Source organism: Puntigrus tetrazona, chromosome 6, assembly GCF_018831695.1.
Source record: "Puntigrus tetrazona isolate hp1 chromosome 6, ASM1883169v1, whole genome shotgun sequence".
Lineage (NCBI taxonomy): Eukaryota > Metazoa > Chordata > Actinopteri > Cypriniformes > Cyprinidae > Puntigrus > Puntigrus tetrazona.
Genome location: NC_056704.1, coordinates 273534 through 291621, shown reverse-complemented (window position 1 = coordinate 291621; position 18088 = coordinate 273534). Strand labels below are relative to the sequence as shown.

Below are 18088 nucleotides of genomic sequence, written 5' to 3'. Positions count from 1 at the left end.
TAGCACTACTAACAATAAAATGGCATATTTATTATATATTAAGTTTTGTCTTATGTTATATTAATATTAATAGCAATAGTGCTGATAGTAAATTATTATTGTATTATTATTTCATTTTTTTTAAATTTACTAAAATATTTTCTTCCATGTTTTTATAAATTCTTCTTCTTCTTATTATTATTACATTATGAATCTGAATTTTCCTTCTTGATACCGTGATCCTTGAAGGATGACTAATAACTTTCCTTCTCTCTTCCTTCACTTCTTTCTCGTCTGTTATTCTGGAAGTAGGTTTAGGTTTTCTCCGCGGCGTTCCATCGAGTTCCAGATTCTCCCGCCAACGGAATATTAACTTTTAGAACATCTCCTTACTAAATTTACCTCCCCTCGTGTTAATTAAACTCCTCCTTTGTTCTCCTCGTTCGATTTCTCATGCTCTAGCTCTATCTGTGCGGCGCCGCTGTCATCTTTTACTTATTAGATTAGGTGTTAATTTAATTTGGAGAAGAATGAATTTATCACATGGATTATTAGCACACCGTAGGCGCTCCGAGAGCCATCTGTTCGGGAGATGCACACCTATTCTGTCTCTGTTCCTCTGCTTCTCTCGCTCTCAAGCTGCGCTTTCGTATTTTCGTGCATCTATCTGTAAAAACGTGTGAATGTCGAATGAAAGCGGTCCCTCTGAAACCAATTACCCGTTCGTGTTCTCTTCTGCGAGATGCTGTCGTTTGTGTTCGTCTCGATGCAGTCGCTTCTGATGTCTGTGTCTCTCGTAAATAGTTTTTAAGGTGAAGTTTGTGTCCTTTTTGTTTCTGTCGTGGTCCAGTTGTTTCCAGAGACCGGTCCCCGGCAGGGAGGAACCAGACTGACCATCAGCGGAGAGAACCTGGGCCTTCAGTTCAAAGACATCCAGAACGGGGTCCGCATCGGGAAAGTGGCCTGTCAGCCCATCGAGGAGGACTACGTCAGCGCCGAGCAGTGAGTGTCCAACTAATACAACCTTACTTTTCATTTTATATTGAAATGTTACCTATCTTACTTTCCCTAGTGCTATATATATATATATATATATATATATATATATATATATATATATATGTGTATATATATATATATATATATATATATATATATATATATATATATATATATATATATATATATATATATATATATATATATATGTATATGTATATATATATATATATATATATATATATATATATATATATATATATATATATATATATATATATATATATATATATATATATATATATATATATATATATATATATATATATATATATATATATGTATATATATATATATATATATATATATATATATATATATATATATATATATTTTATTATATATATATATATATATATATATATATATATATATATATATATATATATATATATTTTATATAATTATATATTTATATATATATATAGTATATATTTTATTATATGTATGTATTATTATTTATTTTATTTATTTTGCATTTATTATTTGTTTTATTTTAAATTTATTATTAGTATTATTAGTATTATTTATTTATTTATTTATTATATTTATTTTTTATTATTATTATTTTTTATTATAATTTTTTTTGCATTTTTTTAATTCCTCTGGACTGTCAACCAGAATGTATAGCAGATCTCTCAAGCACTTTCTGTTGGCATTAACGTGAAATTAGTGAAATAAAATGAAAACGGCGTAAATGATTCACTAATAAAGCGGCGTCTCTGTCATGGGTTCAAGCAGAGAACTAAGGAACAAACCAAAGAGCGTATTTATCCTCTTTCATGGATATTTGAAGTGATTTTCCTATTCAGCGTTTGCACCGTTCAGAAATCTGCATGAAAACGTGTGCATAGAAACATAAAAATAAATAGTTCAGATTCGTAATTTTATCACCATTGCATCTTGAACTCATCTGTAAATCAGCGTCTCTTATTACAAAAGCACCGGTGACTCCTTCTTTCATTCTTCCAAATGCATCTTTTTCTGCATCCTGGTACCGAAAGCGGCGACGATGACTTTAGTTTAATAATAAATCCCAGCCGCGCTTCACACTTGCAGGAAATAAACCGCAGAAAACCGTCGCAAGCTGCGTGACGCTAGAAGCGCCGTTAATAACCCGCTGCAGACGCAGGGCATGATGGGAAGGCTGGCTGTCTCAGACACGTTGTGTGGCCCGCTCTCAGTTTGTCCCACGCGTCTCCGCAGGATCGTGTGTCGACTGGCCGATGCCACGGGCTACCGCGTGCAGGACGCTCAGGTGGAGGTGTGTGTGCGCGACTGTCTGCCGGAGTACAGGGCCGTGTCTCCCAAAGCCTTCACGTTTGTGGTGAGCCTCGCTCTCAGACTCTCTCATTTGTAACTGGACTTCTGAGAAATGCATTGAAAACTCTGTGTGTGTGTGTGTGTGTCCAGTCGCCGTACTTCACTCGTGTGCAGCCGTCATACGGGCCCATTTCCGGAGGAACAAGGATCACGATCCACGGCAGTCATCTGAACTCAGGCAGCGCCGTCTCCATCAAGATCGGACTCAACACCTGCCGCTTCGAGAGGTGCGCTGATCTCCTCCTCTCCTCTGAACGCGCATTCGGCCGTTATTTCAATCAGTCAAAACTTTTACAATAGTTTTACAATTCCAGATGCATCCCCATGTGTTGTTATTTAAGGAATAGTTCACCCAAAATGAAAATCGTGGCATATTTTACTCACCCCGAAGCCACCCTTTCTTCTTTCAGACGAACACATGAGTTTTTTAAAAAAGCTCGGTAATGCTCGATGAGAGCAGCCTTTATTTTGATATGTCCACAAATGCTGCGATGTAAAACCTGTGTAACCTGCGCACATGAAATTAAATAAAATATAAATGTATGAGAAAAAAACTAAAACTTAAAAAAAAAAATATATAAATTGAGCAGTTAATTTGCAGTTAATTGAGATTAAAAAAAGTTGAATTATTAAAATAATAAAATACACAGGTGAAATTAATATTTGTACATTATTTGAAATAATACAAAAATGTAAAAATATACAGAAATACAAAAATAAATGATTAAATAATTGCTAAAACTTATAATATACAGTAAGGGCCAAATTCAAAATAATAATAATAACATTTATTTCTGACAGAAAGCACCACAGCCCTGCCATGCTCTTATATTTCAATTTTTTTGGTATACCGTTAAATTTTTACCCAAAATTAAATGCTTCACAAAAAAAGTTTAAATTAAGAAATTTTCCTTTGCGTCTGTGTGATCTGATCTATCTGCATATTTTATTTTAAGTACACATTTTAATATAATTTTTATATAAAATATATTTGCACAGTTGCACTTTTTTCAATTTTGTACATGATGCTTCACTTTATTAAAAGCTGATGCCACTGATAAACCTAGTACTTTATTGTAAAGGTGAAACAAGGGTTAATGCATGCTTCTCGGGGAAAAATTAATTATAAACAGTGCTGTCATCTGGTGTTCAGAGCAACTGATTTCTATTAGTCATCAGGTCTGAAAGCAGACAGAAGTGTCTGTGTCTGTGTCTGTGTGTCTGTGTGTCTATGTGTGTGTCTGTGTGTGTGTCTGTGTGTGTATCTGTGTGTGTCTGTGTGTCTGTGTGTGTGTGTGTGTGTGTGTGTCTGTGTGTGTCTGTGTGTGTCTGTGTGCCTGTGTGTGTGTGTGTGTCTGTGTCTGTGTGTCTGTGTGTGTGTGTGTCTGTGTGTGTGTGTGTGTGTCTGTGTGTGTGTGTGTCTGTGTGTGTGTCTGTGTGTCTGTGTGTGTGTGTGTGTGTCTGTGTGTGTGTGTGTGTGTGTGTGTGTGTGTGTGTGTGTGTGTGTCTGTGTGTGTGTGTGCGCGTGCGTGCGTGTGTGTCAGAACCCGCCTCTCTAATAATGTGACGACAGTCCTGTCAAAATATGTCCAGAGCTCAGCAGGTTTCACCGCTGTGTGTTGTGAACACAGTTGCCTAGGCAACACAGCAAGTGCTGAAGGACACACACACACACACACACACACACACACACACACGCACGCACGCACGTCTGATCAAACATGGGAACGAACCTTCAGACCGAATCTCATCTTGCTCTGATCTGTCACATGACTAAGCGCGCCGTCAGTCGGTCATGTGCTGGTTTGATCAGATTAGCGTGTGTCATGTTCGAAGCCGGCGCTCTGAATGATCTCTGAACCTCCAAACCTGATGCAAGCTGAAGAAAGCGTGCCGTCACAGACGTCCTTCCCTTCAGACGCAGCGCGGGGCAACGAGGAACGCCGTGTTCTGCAATCTAAAACGCATAGAAACAAGTCAAATTATATATATTTTAATGTATTTTCTAATGATATCCACTTGCTCTTAGTCAGGTGTAATGTAGTTATTAATCAACTGTCCTTTCAGTGGCTGAAGACTAATACAACCCCCATGTATTGTGCATTAAATACAATTTTTTTTATTTTTTTTAAAACATGAAATAAAATAACAAACTAAATAATAAATAAATTTTTACCGTTATTAAATTAAACAATTTATTACAATAATTACTATAATAATCACAGTTAAAATTACTTGTTGCTATTTTCATTATTATTCGTTTAAATTGTTGATGCCCAATAAAAAGTTCATATGTGTATACAATGCTTATAATTAAAAAAATAAATTATATATATATAATTTTTATTATTATGATATTATGAATTATTATTATGATTTTTTTTTTTTTATTAAATAAATGCAAACACAGTTTTTCTACATTATTCACATTTGTAATTTTATTGGGAATAACCAAAAAAAAAAAAGAGTCCTCCTTTTTAATTTTTAATAAGAATGTGTTCAGTATATAATAATAACAAATAATAAAATTTTGAAATTAAATTAAGCAGTATTCACAACATTACATTTTCTTTCTATGTGTCGGGTTCGGCCAATATAATACCCCAAAACAGCATACAATCCTCAAAAATAAATCAATAAGAAATCAATTAGAAGAAATCGTTTAGCAACCAAAAATCGATGTGTGTCGTAAATGTAACTTTATATGACGTAGCATATTGGACCAAGCAGTTCTGTTTTTGTGAATTGGTTAACACAAGTAAAGCTGGAGGTTGTGTGTGTGTGTGTGTGTGTGTGTTCAGGCGAAGCCCCCGTGAGATCGTGTGTGTGACTCCGGCGGGTTTGGGCACCGGAGGGACCCCGGTGATGGTGGATATAAACGCTGCCGAGCTCAGAAACCCGGAGGTGAAGTTCAACTACACAGACGACCCCACCGTCCTGAAGATGGAGCCGGACTGGAGCATCGCCAGGTCAGACTCGTTAACACCGTTTATATCATTTTCAGCTCCGTCTCCGGAGGTTTGAGTCACGTCACAGCCTGCAAACACGCTCTCACTGACGTCTGGAGCCGCGGGGAGACAGACAGACAGACGGGTCGAGCGGGTCGATGCTCCGGAGGTTTGCTTTTGGGCTGGAAATCGTGGAAGTTCAGGACTTTTTTAGAAACGGCATTCACATACACGAGTGACACAGCTGCTTCATCTGATTTAAATACATGCTACACATGACTAGTGTTTAAAATAAATTGACTATTTATAAGCGTTTATGTTTTAATGCATGTATTTTTACATTTATGCACTACAAATATAATCTTTTAAGAACGTATTTTTGTTTATTTAATCTCTTTTGCTCTTTGAGACTGCATTTATTTGATCCAAAATATAGTAAAAACCGTGAAATGTTATTATTATTACAAACAGATGTTTTCTATGTGAATATCTATTAAACTGTAATTTATTTCTGTGAAGCGCAGCTGTATTTTCGGCATCACGCTGAATTATGTTTAGACCGTATTTGTAGATGAAAAAAGCTAAAAACGTGTCACTTTTTTATATTCCATCAAGCTTTAAATGTGAATCAGACTGGGTTCTTGTTTACATCGAAAAGTAAAAAATATGCATAGTATTATAATGCTATACCACAACTAAAATTAAAACGATGCAAAAACCCTTAATAAAGCGCATAGAAAGGAAAGAGCGCATCTTAAGCACTTTGATGAACGACTGCGTAAATGTGACATCCATAATTGTAAATAATTTTTATTAATTGCACGGCCCTATTACTGATTATCTTCAATGATAAAAACTGCTGTACTGATAAAAATATTTGATTTGATTTTAGATTTTTTTAATGAATCGAAAAAAGCAGCATTTATTTTTTTTGCTTTTGGTCACTTCCATGCGTCCTCGCTGAATGAAACAGACAGCGTCTTTAAAAACTCAACTGCTAACCGCTTAAACGAGGTGGTTTGGTGTGTCCGAAGCGACCTTGACCGCTTCGGTGCGTGATGAAAGTTAAGTTGTGGATGTTTTCTCTCTGTCTGTCAGCGGAGGAACGCCGTTAACGGTGACCGGCAGCAACCTCGCCACCGTCAGGGAGCCCAGGATGAGAGCCAGATACGGCGGCGTCAGCGCGCTCAACGTGAGTCTCTCATCATTACATCCAGCGCTTTTTATCTGCTTCTCGGACCGCTGCGTAGATGTGGAGCAGAATAAACCTTTTATCCAATAAGAAGAAATGTGAATAAACTGATGAAACACTTCTACTGAATGAACAGTATGAGGATAACCTGATAACCAGATCTCATTCACGCCGTCTGAAATGATGTTTTGGTCGTCTTTCATCAAAGTATTTCTGTATAATTATTGTCTTAACATGACCGCGTTCCCAAACAGCAGACATCCGCCTCCAAAAACTGCATTTATTGTTAGACGCAACCCATTTATTAGGCTATACGAAAGTTTTCTTTAGTGCCAGTTTATCAGGAAGTGACGATTTTGTTCTCTTCGACTCGTCGGACGCAAATATTAGTGAGCATCTTTGCTGCTGACTTCATCCTCACTTTATTCCTTCCTTTTCTCTTTACTGATAATTGACGAATAATTCTCCCAATAATTCAAAAAAAAAGCTGAAGGTGATCAGAAATAAGCAGCAGTGATTTCTGAAGGATCATGCCACGCTGTAATGATGCTGAGAATTCACTGAAATAAGTAGCATTTTCTAAAGTATTCACATAGTAGATGTTTATTTAAAATAGTAATAACATTTAGCAATGTTACTGTTATCCGGCGTTAACCGATCTTACTCCAAACTTTGAATCTCTGGAGTCTAGACTAGTTTTACGGTGTTTTAGTTGGCTCTGAGCTCTAAAGCAGCGGGAGCAGATAAACAAGCGTTCAACCGAAGGCCTGCACATGTTTTTCTTTGCGTATGTGTGACATTGAATCACCTTTTCCCAGTTTAACCTTTAAAATGTCAACCGCTGATGGGATATAGAACATAAAACGGCTCTATAAAGCCCTGAGAAAGTCCCGCCGGGCGAGCGTGACCTTTTCTTCTCCTTGACCCGCTCATCTGGCCGCCGTTTCCCTCCTCTCTGCTTCTCGTGTCTTCTCCTCATTGGCTCTTAACGCCTGATGTTTCTGCCGTGTCTCTCAGAACTGTACGGTGCTCAATAACACTGTGATGGTGTGTCTGGTGCCGTCCGTGGCGGGCTCCGAGAGGGGCTTCTCAGAGGCGGGCAGCGGGCCGGATGAGATCGGCTTCATCATGGATAACGTTCAGACACTTCTGGTGGTGAACGAGACCTTCAGTTTCTACCCCGACCCTGTGTTTGAACCCTTCGGTCCATCCACGCTGGAGCTCAAACCGGGCTCTCCGCTTATACTGAAGGTGAGCCGTTATACACTGCGCTTCTTTATTTTTTAGTATAATAATCCCACTCGGACTGCAACTATTAAGCCGTCTGCATGTTATTGCATTTATGCACCGTTTTTATGGCGCTTGAGAAGAGCAGCATATTTTTCAGACATGTTAGCAACAGCATTATTATACTTACAGACGTATTCTGAAATGAATAAAATGAAAGAGAATTAAGTTAGCTGCATGCCAAGAATGAAGTTAAAAATGTAATAGAAATAAAAAAAAACAAAAAGGTGAAAGTAAAATATAAATAGTAGGAATTATTCGGAAAATGATGTCCTGACAACTTACTGAAATACAAAATGTTCCAAAACTGAAACTAGAAATTAATACACAAAATCAAAAAAAAAAAAAAAAAAATATATATATATATATATATATACACACACACACACACACACGTGTGTGTATATATATATATATATATATATATATATATATATATATATATATATATATATATATATATATATATATATATATATATATATATATACATATATATATATATATATATATAAACACTAATGTAATAGTATTAGTCGCGATTAATTGCATACCAAAAATATTTGTTTCATAATGTGTGTACTGTTTATTTCTTAATTATTGCATATATTATATTAATTATATTATTTTCAAAATATATAATATATGTATATATATGTATATATATATATATATATATATATATATATATATATATATATATATATATATAATATAATATTTTTTTTTTTGTTTATAAATAAATAATAATACATTTTTGTCAAATATATGCATGCATTTGTTCATATTTATAATTAATAGCTTATAGTATTTCAACAAAAACCTTTATTTTGGATGCGATTAATCCAAAAAGATTAATCGGTTTGACAGCACTAAATAGTGTATTATACTAAGGTAACACATGGTAGTACACTATCACTAAATGTGGATCATTATTTGTGTACATTTTGTGGTAAATTCCAGTGTAGAAACATAACGGTGAACTTCTTAGATTTGGGCCACTAAGAAAGCGCATAGCAACACCCTGGCAACCAGGCCATCGAGGCACATTCACTGAAGGAATAGCCTGCATGAAACTAGTTCATTAAAATGCTCGTGTGGTGTTGAGGTCCTGCTTCACTCGTGTGCAGCGTTAAATAATTTCAGAAAAATTACAGGCGCTGGATTATCTGCAATTGAATTTCCCACGGAAACCCTTCTGGGTAATGCTCAGTATGAGTTGAGTCTACATGTTAAATGGAGCCCTTCAGTAACACACGGCTCTAAATGAAGCATGCAAATATTTATGCATGGTTCTGCCTCTGGGTTTTGCCTTCCCATAAGCCCCTTGGGCAGAGGGAGATAGCGAGGGCTGGAAATCTGGTTGAGCATCGTAAGCATAAGAGTGAAGAATATGCATCGGAATCTGACCATTCTAGTTTGTGGTTATTTCAGCATTATTTATATACTATTATAGCATTTATTAGCATTTAATTTAATGTTTTCATTTATTTGTTTGAATTTTATATCATTTAAAGTTTTAGTAGTTGTGTGTGTGCTTTATTTATTTTTTTTAATATATACATTTTTTAACGCTGTACTTAATATTTAATATTTCTTTAAATATTTCTAAACTTTCTCGGTTTCAGATATTTCACAAGGAAATATTTATCATTTTTTTAATCTAATTTAAACAAGTAATTTCAGCTTTTATTTCGGTTAACAAAATAAATGAGGTTTTCATGAATAACACTTCAGATTCAATTTTTTTGAACGAATACCATGCACAAAATATTTATGCTAACGTATTTGGATGCTTTAGTTTAGTTGAACTAAAATGGCGCACTCAAAACTGATTTGGAGAAACGAAAAACGAAAAACCGATGCATGCGAGACGAATTTGAAAGAGCGGACTCTAGAGAACCGCTAGTTTGTTTAACAGGAAACCCTAATGTTGCGTGCAATAAACACGTCTGTATGCGTGTCTGTGTTTCAGGGCAAGAACCTGATTCCTTCGGCTGCCGGTAACTACAGGCTGAACTACAGCGTCCTGATCGGAGACAAGCCGTGTGTGTTGACCGTGTCCGAGACGCAGCTGCTGTGTGAATGGCCAGACCTCTCCGGACAGCATAAAGTCACTGTAAGCGTGTCATGCCGTGATTCTCCGATGTCTTTCCCACGACTATCACGCGTCTCTCTCTGTATTGTTCCGTGCTTCTCGGCGTCGGGTTACCGCTGGGAGTTTCTGCCGCCGCTCTCCGGGGTTTTGTGTTGTATTTATCTGCAAGGAATCCGAGCCTCAGATCTGTGCTTACATGTAGTCGGTTTCGTCTTCATATAGCTGTCTTTATTTGCCGCACATGCTTTATTGTATTGAAACGCCGCTCCCGTGTTTTTTCCCAAGCCGTCTGCTCTGTTTCTGCGTGAGACGCGCCTGAAGCGACCCACATGTTTGTCCTCGACCCATATATCATGACCCATATCCGAGCTGTGTGACGGAGAGAGTAGCTGCTTTACTCTCTGTATAAAACTGCTCACACTCGCTCTACAATACATTAATAAAGTGATAGTTTAGCCACAGATTACAATTCTGGCACAATTTACGCACCTTATGTGTTTTATTTGGTCCCCATTGACATCCATGGTATTATTTCATGCTATGGAAGTCAAAGTATACTATACTATACCTTAAAAATCCTTAAAAAGACAAACGCTTGTTTTAGAGATTTATGGGATACGCTTTTGTTTAGTTCTGTGGAATAGATTATTTTAATCACAGCTGTTTTTGTATTTGCTTCTTAAATCGAAAACAGCCATAGTTTAATTTTTGCAATCATTTTTCTCTCTGATCCTCCATTTGTAAATGACTTCGGCTGAGTTTTTGCGTATGACACGAGAAGCCCCGCCTCCTCATTTCATATGCAAAACACTTCCTGTCGCGCCCCAGCACTTTTGGCTCGTCGTTTATCTTTCTTTCTTGTTTCTTTCTGTTAAAACCCTGTAAATATTCACGTTTATTTGGGAGATATGGAGCGGTCCGTCAGGTGCATTCACAGTGGGATTGTGGGATAGATTGTTATTATAGCCGTCACTGTTTTAGGAGCTCATTTTATTTTCTCATCTAGGTTTATTAAGCCAAAGACAATTATACAGTTTTTTTACGTCCATTTTCCACTATCTCTGGCAGCTCCACATGCAAATGACCTCTCTTTTGATTGGCTGACATTTTGCGTATGAAATGAAGAGCAGCACCTCAATAGAAATGGTTTTAATGAAGTTCCTGGTGTCAAGCTGTCAGTCATGGTGCGATGCTCAGCGTGTGCGTGTGTGTGTGTGTGTGTGTGTGTGTGTGTGTGTGTGTGTGTGTGTGTGTGTGTGTGCGTGTGTGTGTGTGTTGCGCAGGTCCTGGCCGGAGGTTTCCGTTATTCTCCAGGAACTCTACAGATCTACTCCGACAGCCTTCTGACGCTCCCCGCCATCATCGGGATCGGAGGAGGAGGAGGTCTTCTTCTGCTCGTCATCATCGTCATCCTCATCGCATACAAGCGTAAATCCCGTGACGCCGACCGGACGCTGAAGCGGCTGCAGCTGCAGATGCACAACCTGGAGTCCAGAGTGGCCCTGGAGTGTAAAGAGGGTAAAACAGACTCTCTACGTCCCTGCTTCACCTCCATCACTCGCTTTCAGGCACTTTCCTTCTCTTTCTTTCTTTTAATGTTTTCACTTTTTTGTGCTTTCTTTCACGCTTTATTCTCTCTTTTTCACTTCTTCTCCTCTACTCCTTTACCCCTTTGCTTTGCGTTTGCTCTTCTTTGCACTTTTTTTAATGCTTCGTCTTTTTTGCTTTTTTCGCCCTTTCTTACTTGTGCACTTTTTTCCGTTTTTTTCGCTCTTTTGCTTTTTCATGTTTTTTCACACTTTTTTAAATGTTCTTTCATCTCTTTCTTTAGTACTTTGTCGCATTCTGTCTTTATTTTCCTCTTTCTTTCTTTCCCTTACGTTTTCCTTCACACCTGCACACTTAATATTTTCCTACTCTTTCTTTCACTCTTCTTTGTAGTTTCTTTGATGCTTTTTCATGCTCTTTCACTTTCTTTTGCCCTTTTTGCCCTTTCTTTTACTCTTTTTCACATTTTAATACATTTGTGTTTTCTTTTGCGTGTTTCTTTCATTCACTTTATTTTTTCACTTTTAATCACTTTCTCTTGCTTTCTCCCTTCCTTTCTTTTTTTGTGCACCTTTGTTTTTTCCTTTGTTTCTTCTTTTTGTTGGTTCTTAATCCGTTCTCTTTTGTTAATCTGTTTCTCTCCATCTCAGCACTCTCCTCCAATATCTTTCAATTGTTCTCAATTGGTTTTCCTCGTTTAATTTTATCTTCCATTTGCTCGTGCGTCTCTCTTCTCTCTCTCTCTGTCTCTCTATCTCTCTCTCTCTCTCTCTCTCTGTCTCTCTATCTCTGTCTCTCTCTCTCTCTGTCTCTCTCTCTCTCTCTCTCTCTCTCTCTCTCTCTCTCTCTCTCTCTCTCTGTCTCTCTCTCTCTCTCTCTCTCTCTCTCTCTCTCTCTCTCTCTCTCTCTCTCTGTCTCTCTCTCTCTCTCTCTCTCTCTCTCTCTCTCTCTCTCTCTCTCTCTCTCTCTCTCTCTCTCTCTCTCTCTGTCTCTCTCTCTCTCTCTCTCTCTCTCTCTCTCTCTCTCTCTCTCTCTCTCTCTCTCTCTCTCTCTCTCTCTCTCTCTCTCTCTCTCTCTCTCTCTCTCTCTCTCTCTCTCTCTCTCTCTCTCTCTCTCTCTCTCTCTCTCTCTCTCTCTCTCTCTCTCTCTCTCTCTCTCTCTCTCTCTCTCTCTCTCTCTCTCTCTCTCTCTCTCTCTCTCTCTCTCTCTCTCTCTCTCTCTCTCTCTCTCTCTCTCTCTCTCTCTCTCTCTCTCTCTGTCTCTCTCTCTCTCTCTCTCTCTCTCTCTCTCTCTCTCTCTCTCTCTCTCTCTCTCTCTCTCTCTCTCTCTCTCTCTCTCTCTCTCTCTCTCTCTCTCTCTCTGTCTCTCTCTCTCTCTCTCTCTCTCTCTCTCTCTCTCTCTCTCTCTCTCTCTCTCTCTCTCTCTCTCTCTCTCTCTCTCTCTCTCTCTCTCTCTCTCTCTCTCTCTCTCTCTCTCTCTCTCTCTCTCTCTCTCTCTCTCTCTCTCTCTCTCTCTCTCTCTCTCTCTCTCTCTCTCTCTCTCTCTCTCTCTCTCTCTCTCTCTCTCTCTCTGATTGGCTTTGTTTTCTGTGGTCTCTGTGGTTAGCGATGACCTCATGACGCTCGCATCATTTATCATACACACACGCGCACCGAACGCCCGTCTCATTCCCGCCGCGGTCACGAGGGCGTGAGACGAGCCGCCCATTATCTGTCTCTGTCGGGCCCGAGGTGATGACCTTGTCTGTCTGCAGACATGGAGAGAGGGATGAGAACGGGGAAGAGAGGATAAAAGAGATGGATAGCAGGAGGTGAGAGTGACGGGTCACTGATATATGATGAGACATCCTCCAGGATGAATAAAAAGAGGCAATAAATAACCACAACATCCAGATTGATTAGGTGAGAGGCAGACTGGATCAGAAGTTTGGGAACAAAGCACATATTTCTGATATTCCATATAGATTTATAAGAGGAGCAGAAGTGCTGGTGTCATTCATTTTAAAAGCCATCTCAAATCAGAAAGCTCTAGTCTGATTGGTCGGCTTCATCCAGCTTCCAGGAGTCAGTCCACCAGGAAGAAGAAGCTACACTTTTCAGACTGATACGGACTGAACGGATACGGAGAACTAGTCACTGGATTTGACATCAGTGGTTTATTTATTTATTTTTTTTTATGGATTTTTTGAAATGCCAATAACTTGCCAAATGCCTTAATAATGCCAATTATAATTTTTTTAACTAAAAATATAATATATAATATTATATACAATATAATAAAAAAATAAGCATAGTTTATGGCTTCTTATGGTAATCCTGTTAAACTCTATAAATTCTTTTAGTTTCAAAATTGTTTAAAGCAAGGGTGAGGGCATGCTGAGGGTGTTGTTAGGTGGTTGCTAGGGTATTCTGAGCGGTTGCTATGGTGTTTTGGCTGTTTCTGGGATGTTGCCAGAATGTGGTTTTTAGGGTAATCTTTGAGCACTACAGACGTTTTCTGCCTTTTTTTTAATCCTTCTTTTTAGAAGCTTTCGTGGAGAATCTGGAGATCCTGGTTTCACTCGGCGGTTTACACAACACAAAGGTTTACTCTTTCTCTCCGTCTCTGTGTCTCCAGCGTTTGCGGAGCTGCAGACCGATATCCACGAGCTGACTCAGGATCTGGATGGAGCTGGAATCCCGTTCCTGGACTACCGCACTTACGCCATGAGGGTGCTTTTCCCTGGAATAGAGGACCATCCGGTGCTGAAAGAGATGGAGGTGAGAGCTGGACACCTGTCAGATTCAATGCATACGCCTGAACTGTTTATACCTGGTCACTTCGTGGCTTTTCTCTGACCAGATAGCTATCTGATCATGATAAGACCGGCCGTAAATGCCCTCCAAAGCGCTTTTGAGACGCTCAAATCGCTTCAGAAGATGATCTGGTCGTTAGATTTAGAGTGGAAATGGAAATGTTTTAAAATGCCACTCTTATGGTTAATAAAAAGGTCATATTTTGGTGTTAAATAAGAGATTGCATGCAAGGTCATAAACTCTTGTGAAACGAACCTCTCCAGTGATTGGATTTCATTTAAAGCGGTGTTTGTGAGCTTTTAACGCCTAGTGGTGAAGAATAAATTAGCATTTTCATTCAGACAAACTTTAAAAGATCAACAGGTGGGCGGCGATATGCTAATGACTTCGACATTAATTTTAAAAACTCTCTGTTCAATGATTCAGAGTCGTCTCTTTCTTCTGAGAGACAATGGCGGTGCGCTTTCATATGTAAAAGTTTGCGGGATGTTTTCATTCACTTAGAGCTGCGCTATCTGACGTCTGATCAGAGGAAATGCTTGAAGTGAACGGTGGTAACCAGGCCCCGCGTCTCTCGTCTCTCTCAGGTGCCGGCGAACATCGAGAAGGCTCTGACTCTGTTCGGCCAGCTCTTGAACAAGAAGCACTTTCTGCTGACGTTCATCCGGACTCTCGAGGCCCAGCGCTCGTTCTCCATGCGCGACCGAGGGAACGTGGCGTCTCTCATCATGAGCGCTCTGCAGGGCGAGATGGAGTACGCCACCGGCGTCCTGAAACAGCTCCTCTCCGACCTCATCGACAAGAACCTGGAGAGCAAGAATCACCCCAAACTCCTGCTGAGAAGGTACGCCTTCCTTTAAATCTTCTAAAATCGAGACACAAGCAGAAGAGGTCAAGTAGGGCTGTCTAATAAATTAGCATGTTTGCGTGATGGAGCCCATCACAATGCAGTTCTAAAACTTCAGTTCAGTATACGACAGCAAACCATGTCTTATGATATAGTTTTTAGATATCACACAAGCAGTAGTGCTGTTTTTTTCCCGAATGTTTGCGTGATTGCAAATATGAAATAGATTTTTATACAATAGTTCAGTAAACTAAAGTAGGTTTTTTACATTTTAGACGTTGTATATTCAATATCATCTGTTTTGCAAATTTTTGCAAACAAATATGAAATGGTTCCAATCAATCTTCATTGCTTTGTGAATTTATTTACATTTTTTTGCACAAATCAATAAGTCTGTGATTCATTCATAAAGAGTCACTTGCTTCGTTTGTGAATGAATCAGCAATTTGAATGAATCAGTCGAATGAATGAGTGAAAAACCCATTAAGACACTTAATAAAAAAAATTAATTAAAAAATTTTTTATATTCAAATAAAAAAATAGGACAATAATATCCCTATTTATGCAATGTAATAATCACAATACTTCTTTCTAAAGCCACTTTTTTGTAATATTTATTCTGACAATTCAGTTAAACCTGATTCATTTGCAATTTATGAGATTTGTAATCAATTAAAATCGAAAATGGCCTGATTTTAGTCTTGCTTTCTGAAATGCGTGTCAAACTGAAGCATAATCCTCGCCACGTTTTCAGAAAGCGAGACTAGCGAGTTTCTTAAGACAATAAATCTCGGTTGTGGATTTGTATGTTTTTTTTATTTGTGCTGTAAAGCGAGACGAAGGAAATCATTTTTTTGAACTCTAACGAATGTTCGGACGCTTGCTCTTTGCAGCTGGTTAGGCGGCGTTTTAATGGACGCGACGAGGATGAGTTTGACTTCTAGCGGTCACATTTGCTCTCCCATCATCGCTCTCCATCCCTCTGTTTCTCGGTTTGCCCTTTCACGTCGGTGGCTGTGTTTCTGTCAGATGGTGTTACACACCTGAGCACACACTGTTCCCCGCGGAGGCGAGGAGAGGAAAACTGAACTTCAGTCTCAACATGCTGCTGTATTCTCTCCTTTAGCTCGTGTCTGTCTTCAATCAATATCAACGAAAACAAATCAACGCTTTGTCTAATGTCTTTCTGCGTTTCATGTTTGCTTCTGCAGTAACGTTTCGATATTGGTTTATTTTTATTTTTTTTGATGATGACGATGCATCCTATGATCCGTTTGAATGAATCTAACGATACAGTAACAGCAAGGGACATTTTGCATAAAAAAATCGGCCTGAAAAAAGCCTGTTTTAAGAACAATTAACGCTCTTTCACGTCGCGACATGACTCGCATGACAATCGAGCATTTTGCATGCTAATTACGCTAGAATTGACCGTTTGTTTAATCAGTTAATTTACAAAAATATGTGAATTCTATTGACATGCAGTGCGTACAGTTCCACGAGAAGGGGTTTAATTGTCATGAAAATCACTGTAATGCTTGTCAGTGGTTCTTAACAGGTTTAATTTTCTTTCAATGAAATTAACCAATTTATAACTAAATTATGCAATGCTTTGAGTAAGTAAAGATAATTTGTATTATCATCATCATATTATTATTATATGTTTGACTTAATTTCGACTTTTATTTACCCACCCATTTATTTATTTATTTATATTAATTTATAAATTTTTTTTATACCTTATATTAACCTTAATACAATTTTTATTATTATTTACCTTGACTGATTTCTTTAAATTACTTTCAAATATTGCATTTAACCATACCCAATTATTATTACTGATATTTTTATTTCATTTTAGACCATCATTTTGTGACGCAAACCTCAGTATGTCAAAACCGACTGGTGTTTTCTGTCTGTTTTTAAGTGAACTGTACAGATTTTTCCTCAGTTTCTCTCTCTCATGACAATCGTCACCTGAAGATCAAACAAACGTGAGCAGTCAAATCTCAATCTTTCACCCCTCCGGAGCCCCTCGCAGCACAACGTTCTCAGGTTTTTTTTAATAACTCCTCGCGGTGTGTCGCTCACGCCGAGATCTCGTGCCTCGTGGCTTTTCTCGGCGTCTATCTCGGCGTCAGAACGGGCGAATAATTCAGCAGAGATGGTAAAAACAAACACATTTCGCCAGATTCCCGCTCTACGCCTCTTCTCGCACGCCGTGAGCAGATTAGCTCTAATAAGGTCCGTTAATTACCAAGCCGTGTAATTAGCCTCATTCCGAGGGGTTGTTATTGTGCGCCAGGTTTCTGTTTAATGACAGAAGATACGAAATATTTTTAATTGGTGTTTTCTTAATGAAGTTTAGCGGTTTGCTTTGCGAGGGAAGAGCGAGCAGCCCTTTGGTTCGTTATTAATGCGAAATTATTAGCGTGTTTGCTTTGCGATGGGGTCCTTTGAAGGTTTTTCCCCGAGCCGTGTTTCACCAGCACTGCTGGAATAATTCGGCCGCGGCACTTTGATGTCAAATGGGAGTTTAATACAACATCCCCCAGAAAGATGTTGGTTATCGGGATGGCTGTTTTTCTTGTTGTGAGACTTGGGAAATTGGGGAATGAAGAAGCCTTCAAAGCGTCTCTCTCTGCTCTTAAAGGTTACCTCGGGGACTCCGACACCCAAGTAAATAAATCCTTGACATTTATTTTTTACTCTGTTTCCCCTCAGGACTGAATCTGTGGCTGAGAAGATGCTAACAAACTGGTTTACTTTCCTCCTCTACAAGTTTCTTAAGGTGAGCGGAAGGAACCGTATCTTAAGTGATTTTGCTCATTATATGGGTTTGCCGTTAATATTAATGCCGTTTCAACGCAATTATTTGCTTTTATGCTTTCGCACACTACTGTTTCGTTCAGCAGGGATGCATTAAATGCATCTCAGTTTGCACAAAAATATCGTCCAGCAGCAAATCAGTATATTACAATGATTTCTGAAAGATCATGTGACACTGAAGAC

General features: G+C 38.4%; 1 protein-coding gene across 2 annotated transcripts in view; it reads left to right on the top strand.

Annotated features, from left to right (window-relative positions):
* The window catches only part of plxna1b (plexin A1b), a 109048-nt gene that overhangs the window by 77481 nt on the left and 13479 nt on the right, over positions 1-18088 (top strand). For both annotated transcript variants that reach the window (XM_043241135.1, XM_043241134.1), the window contains exons 13-23: positions 830-981; positions 2245-2365; positions 2452-2588; positions 5163-5330; positions 6408-6501; positions 7519-7752; positions 9764-9907; positions 11170-11404; positions 14051-14193; positions 14817-15073; positions 17801-17867. In XM_043241135.1, coding sequence (XP_043097070.1) covers positions 830-981; positions 2245-2365; positions 2452-2588; positions 5163-5330; positions 6408-6501; positions 7519-7752; positions 9764-9907; positions 11170-11404; positions 14051-14193; positions 14817-15073; positions 17801-17867 — 1752 coding nt within the window. The remainder of the gene's footprint in view (positions 1-829; positions 982-2244; positions 2366-2451; positions 2589-5162; positions 5331-6407; positions 6502-7518; positions 7753-9763; positions 9908-11169; positions 11405-14050; positions 14194-14816; positions 15074-17800; positions 17868-18088) is intronic.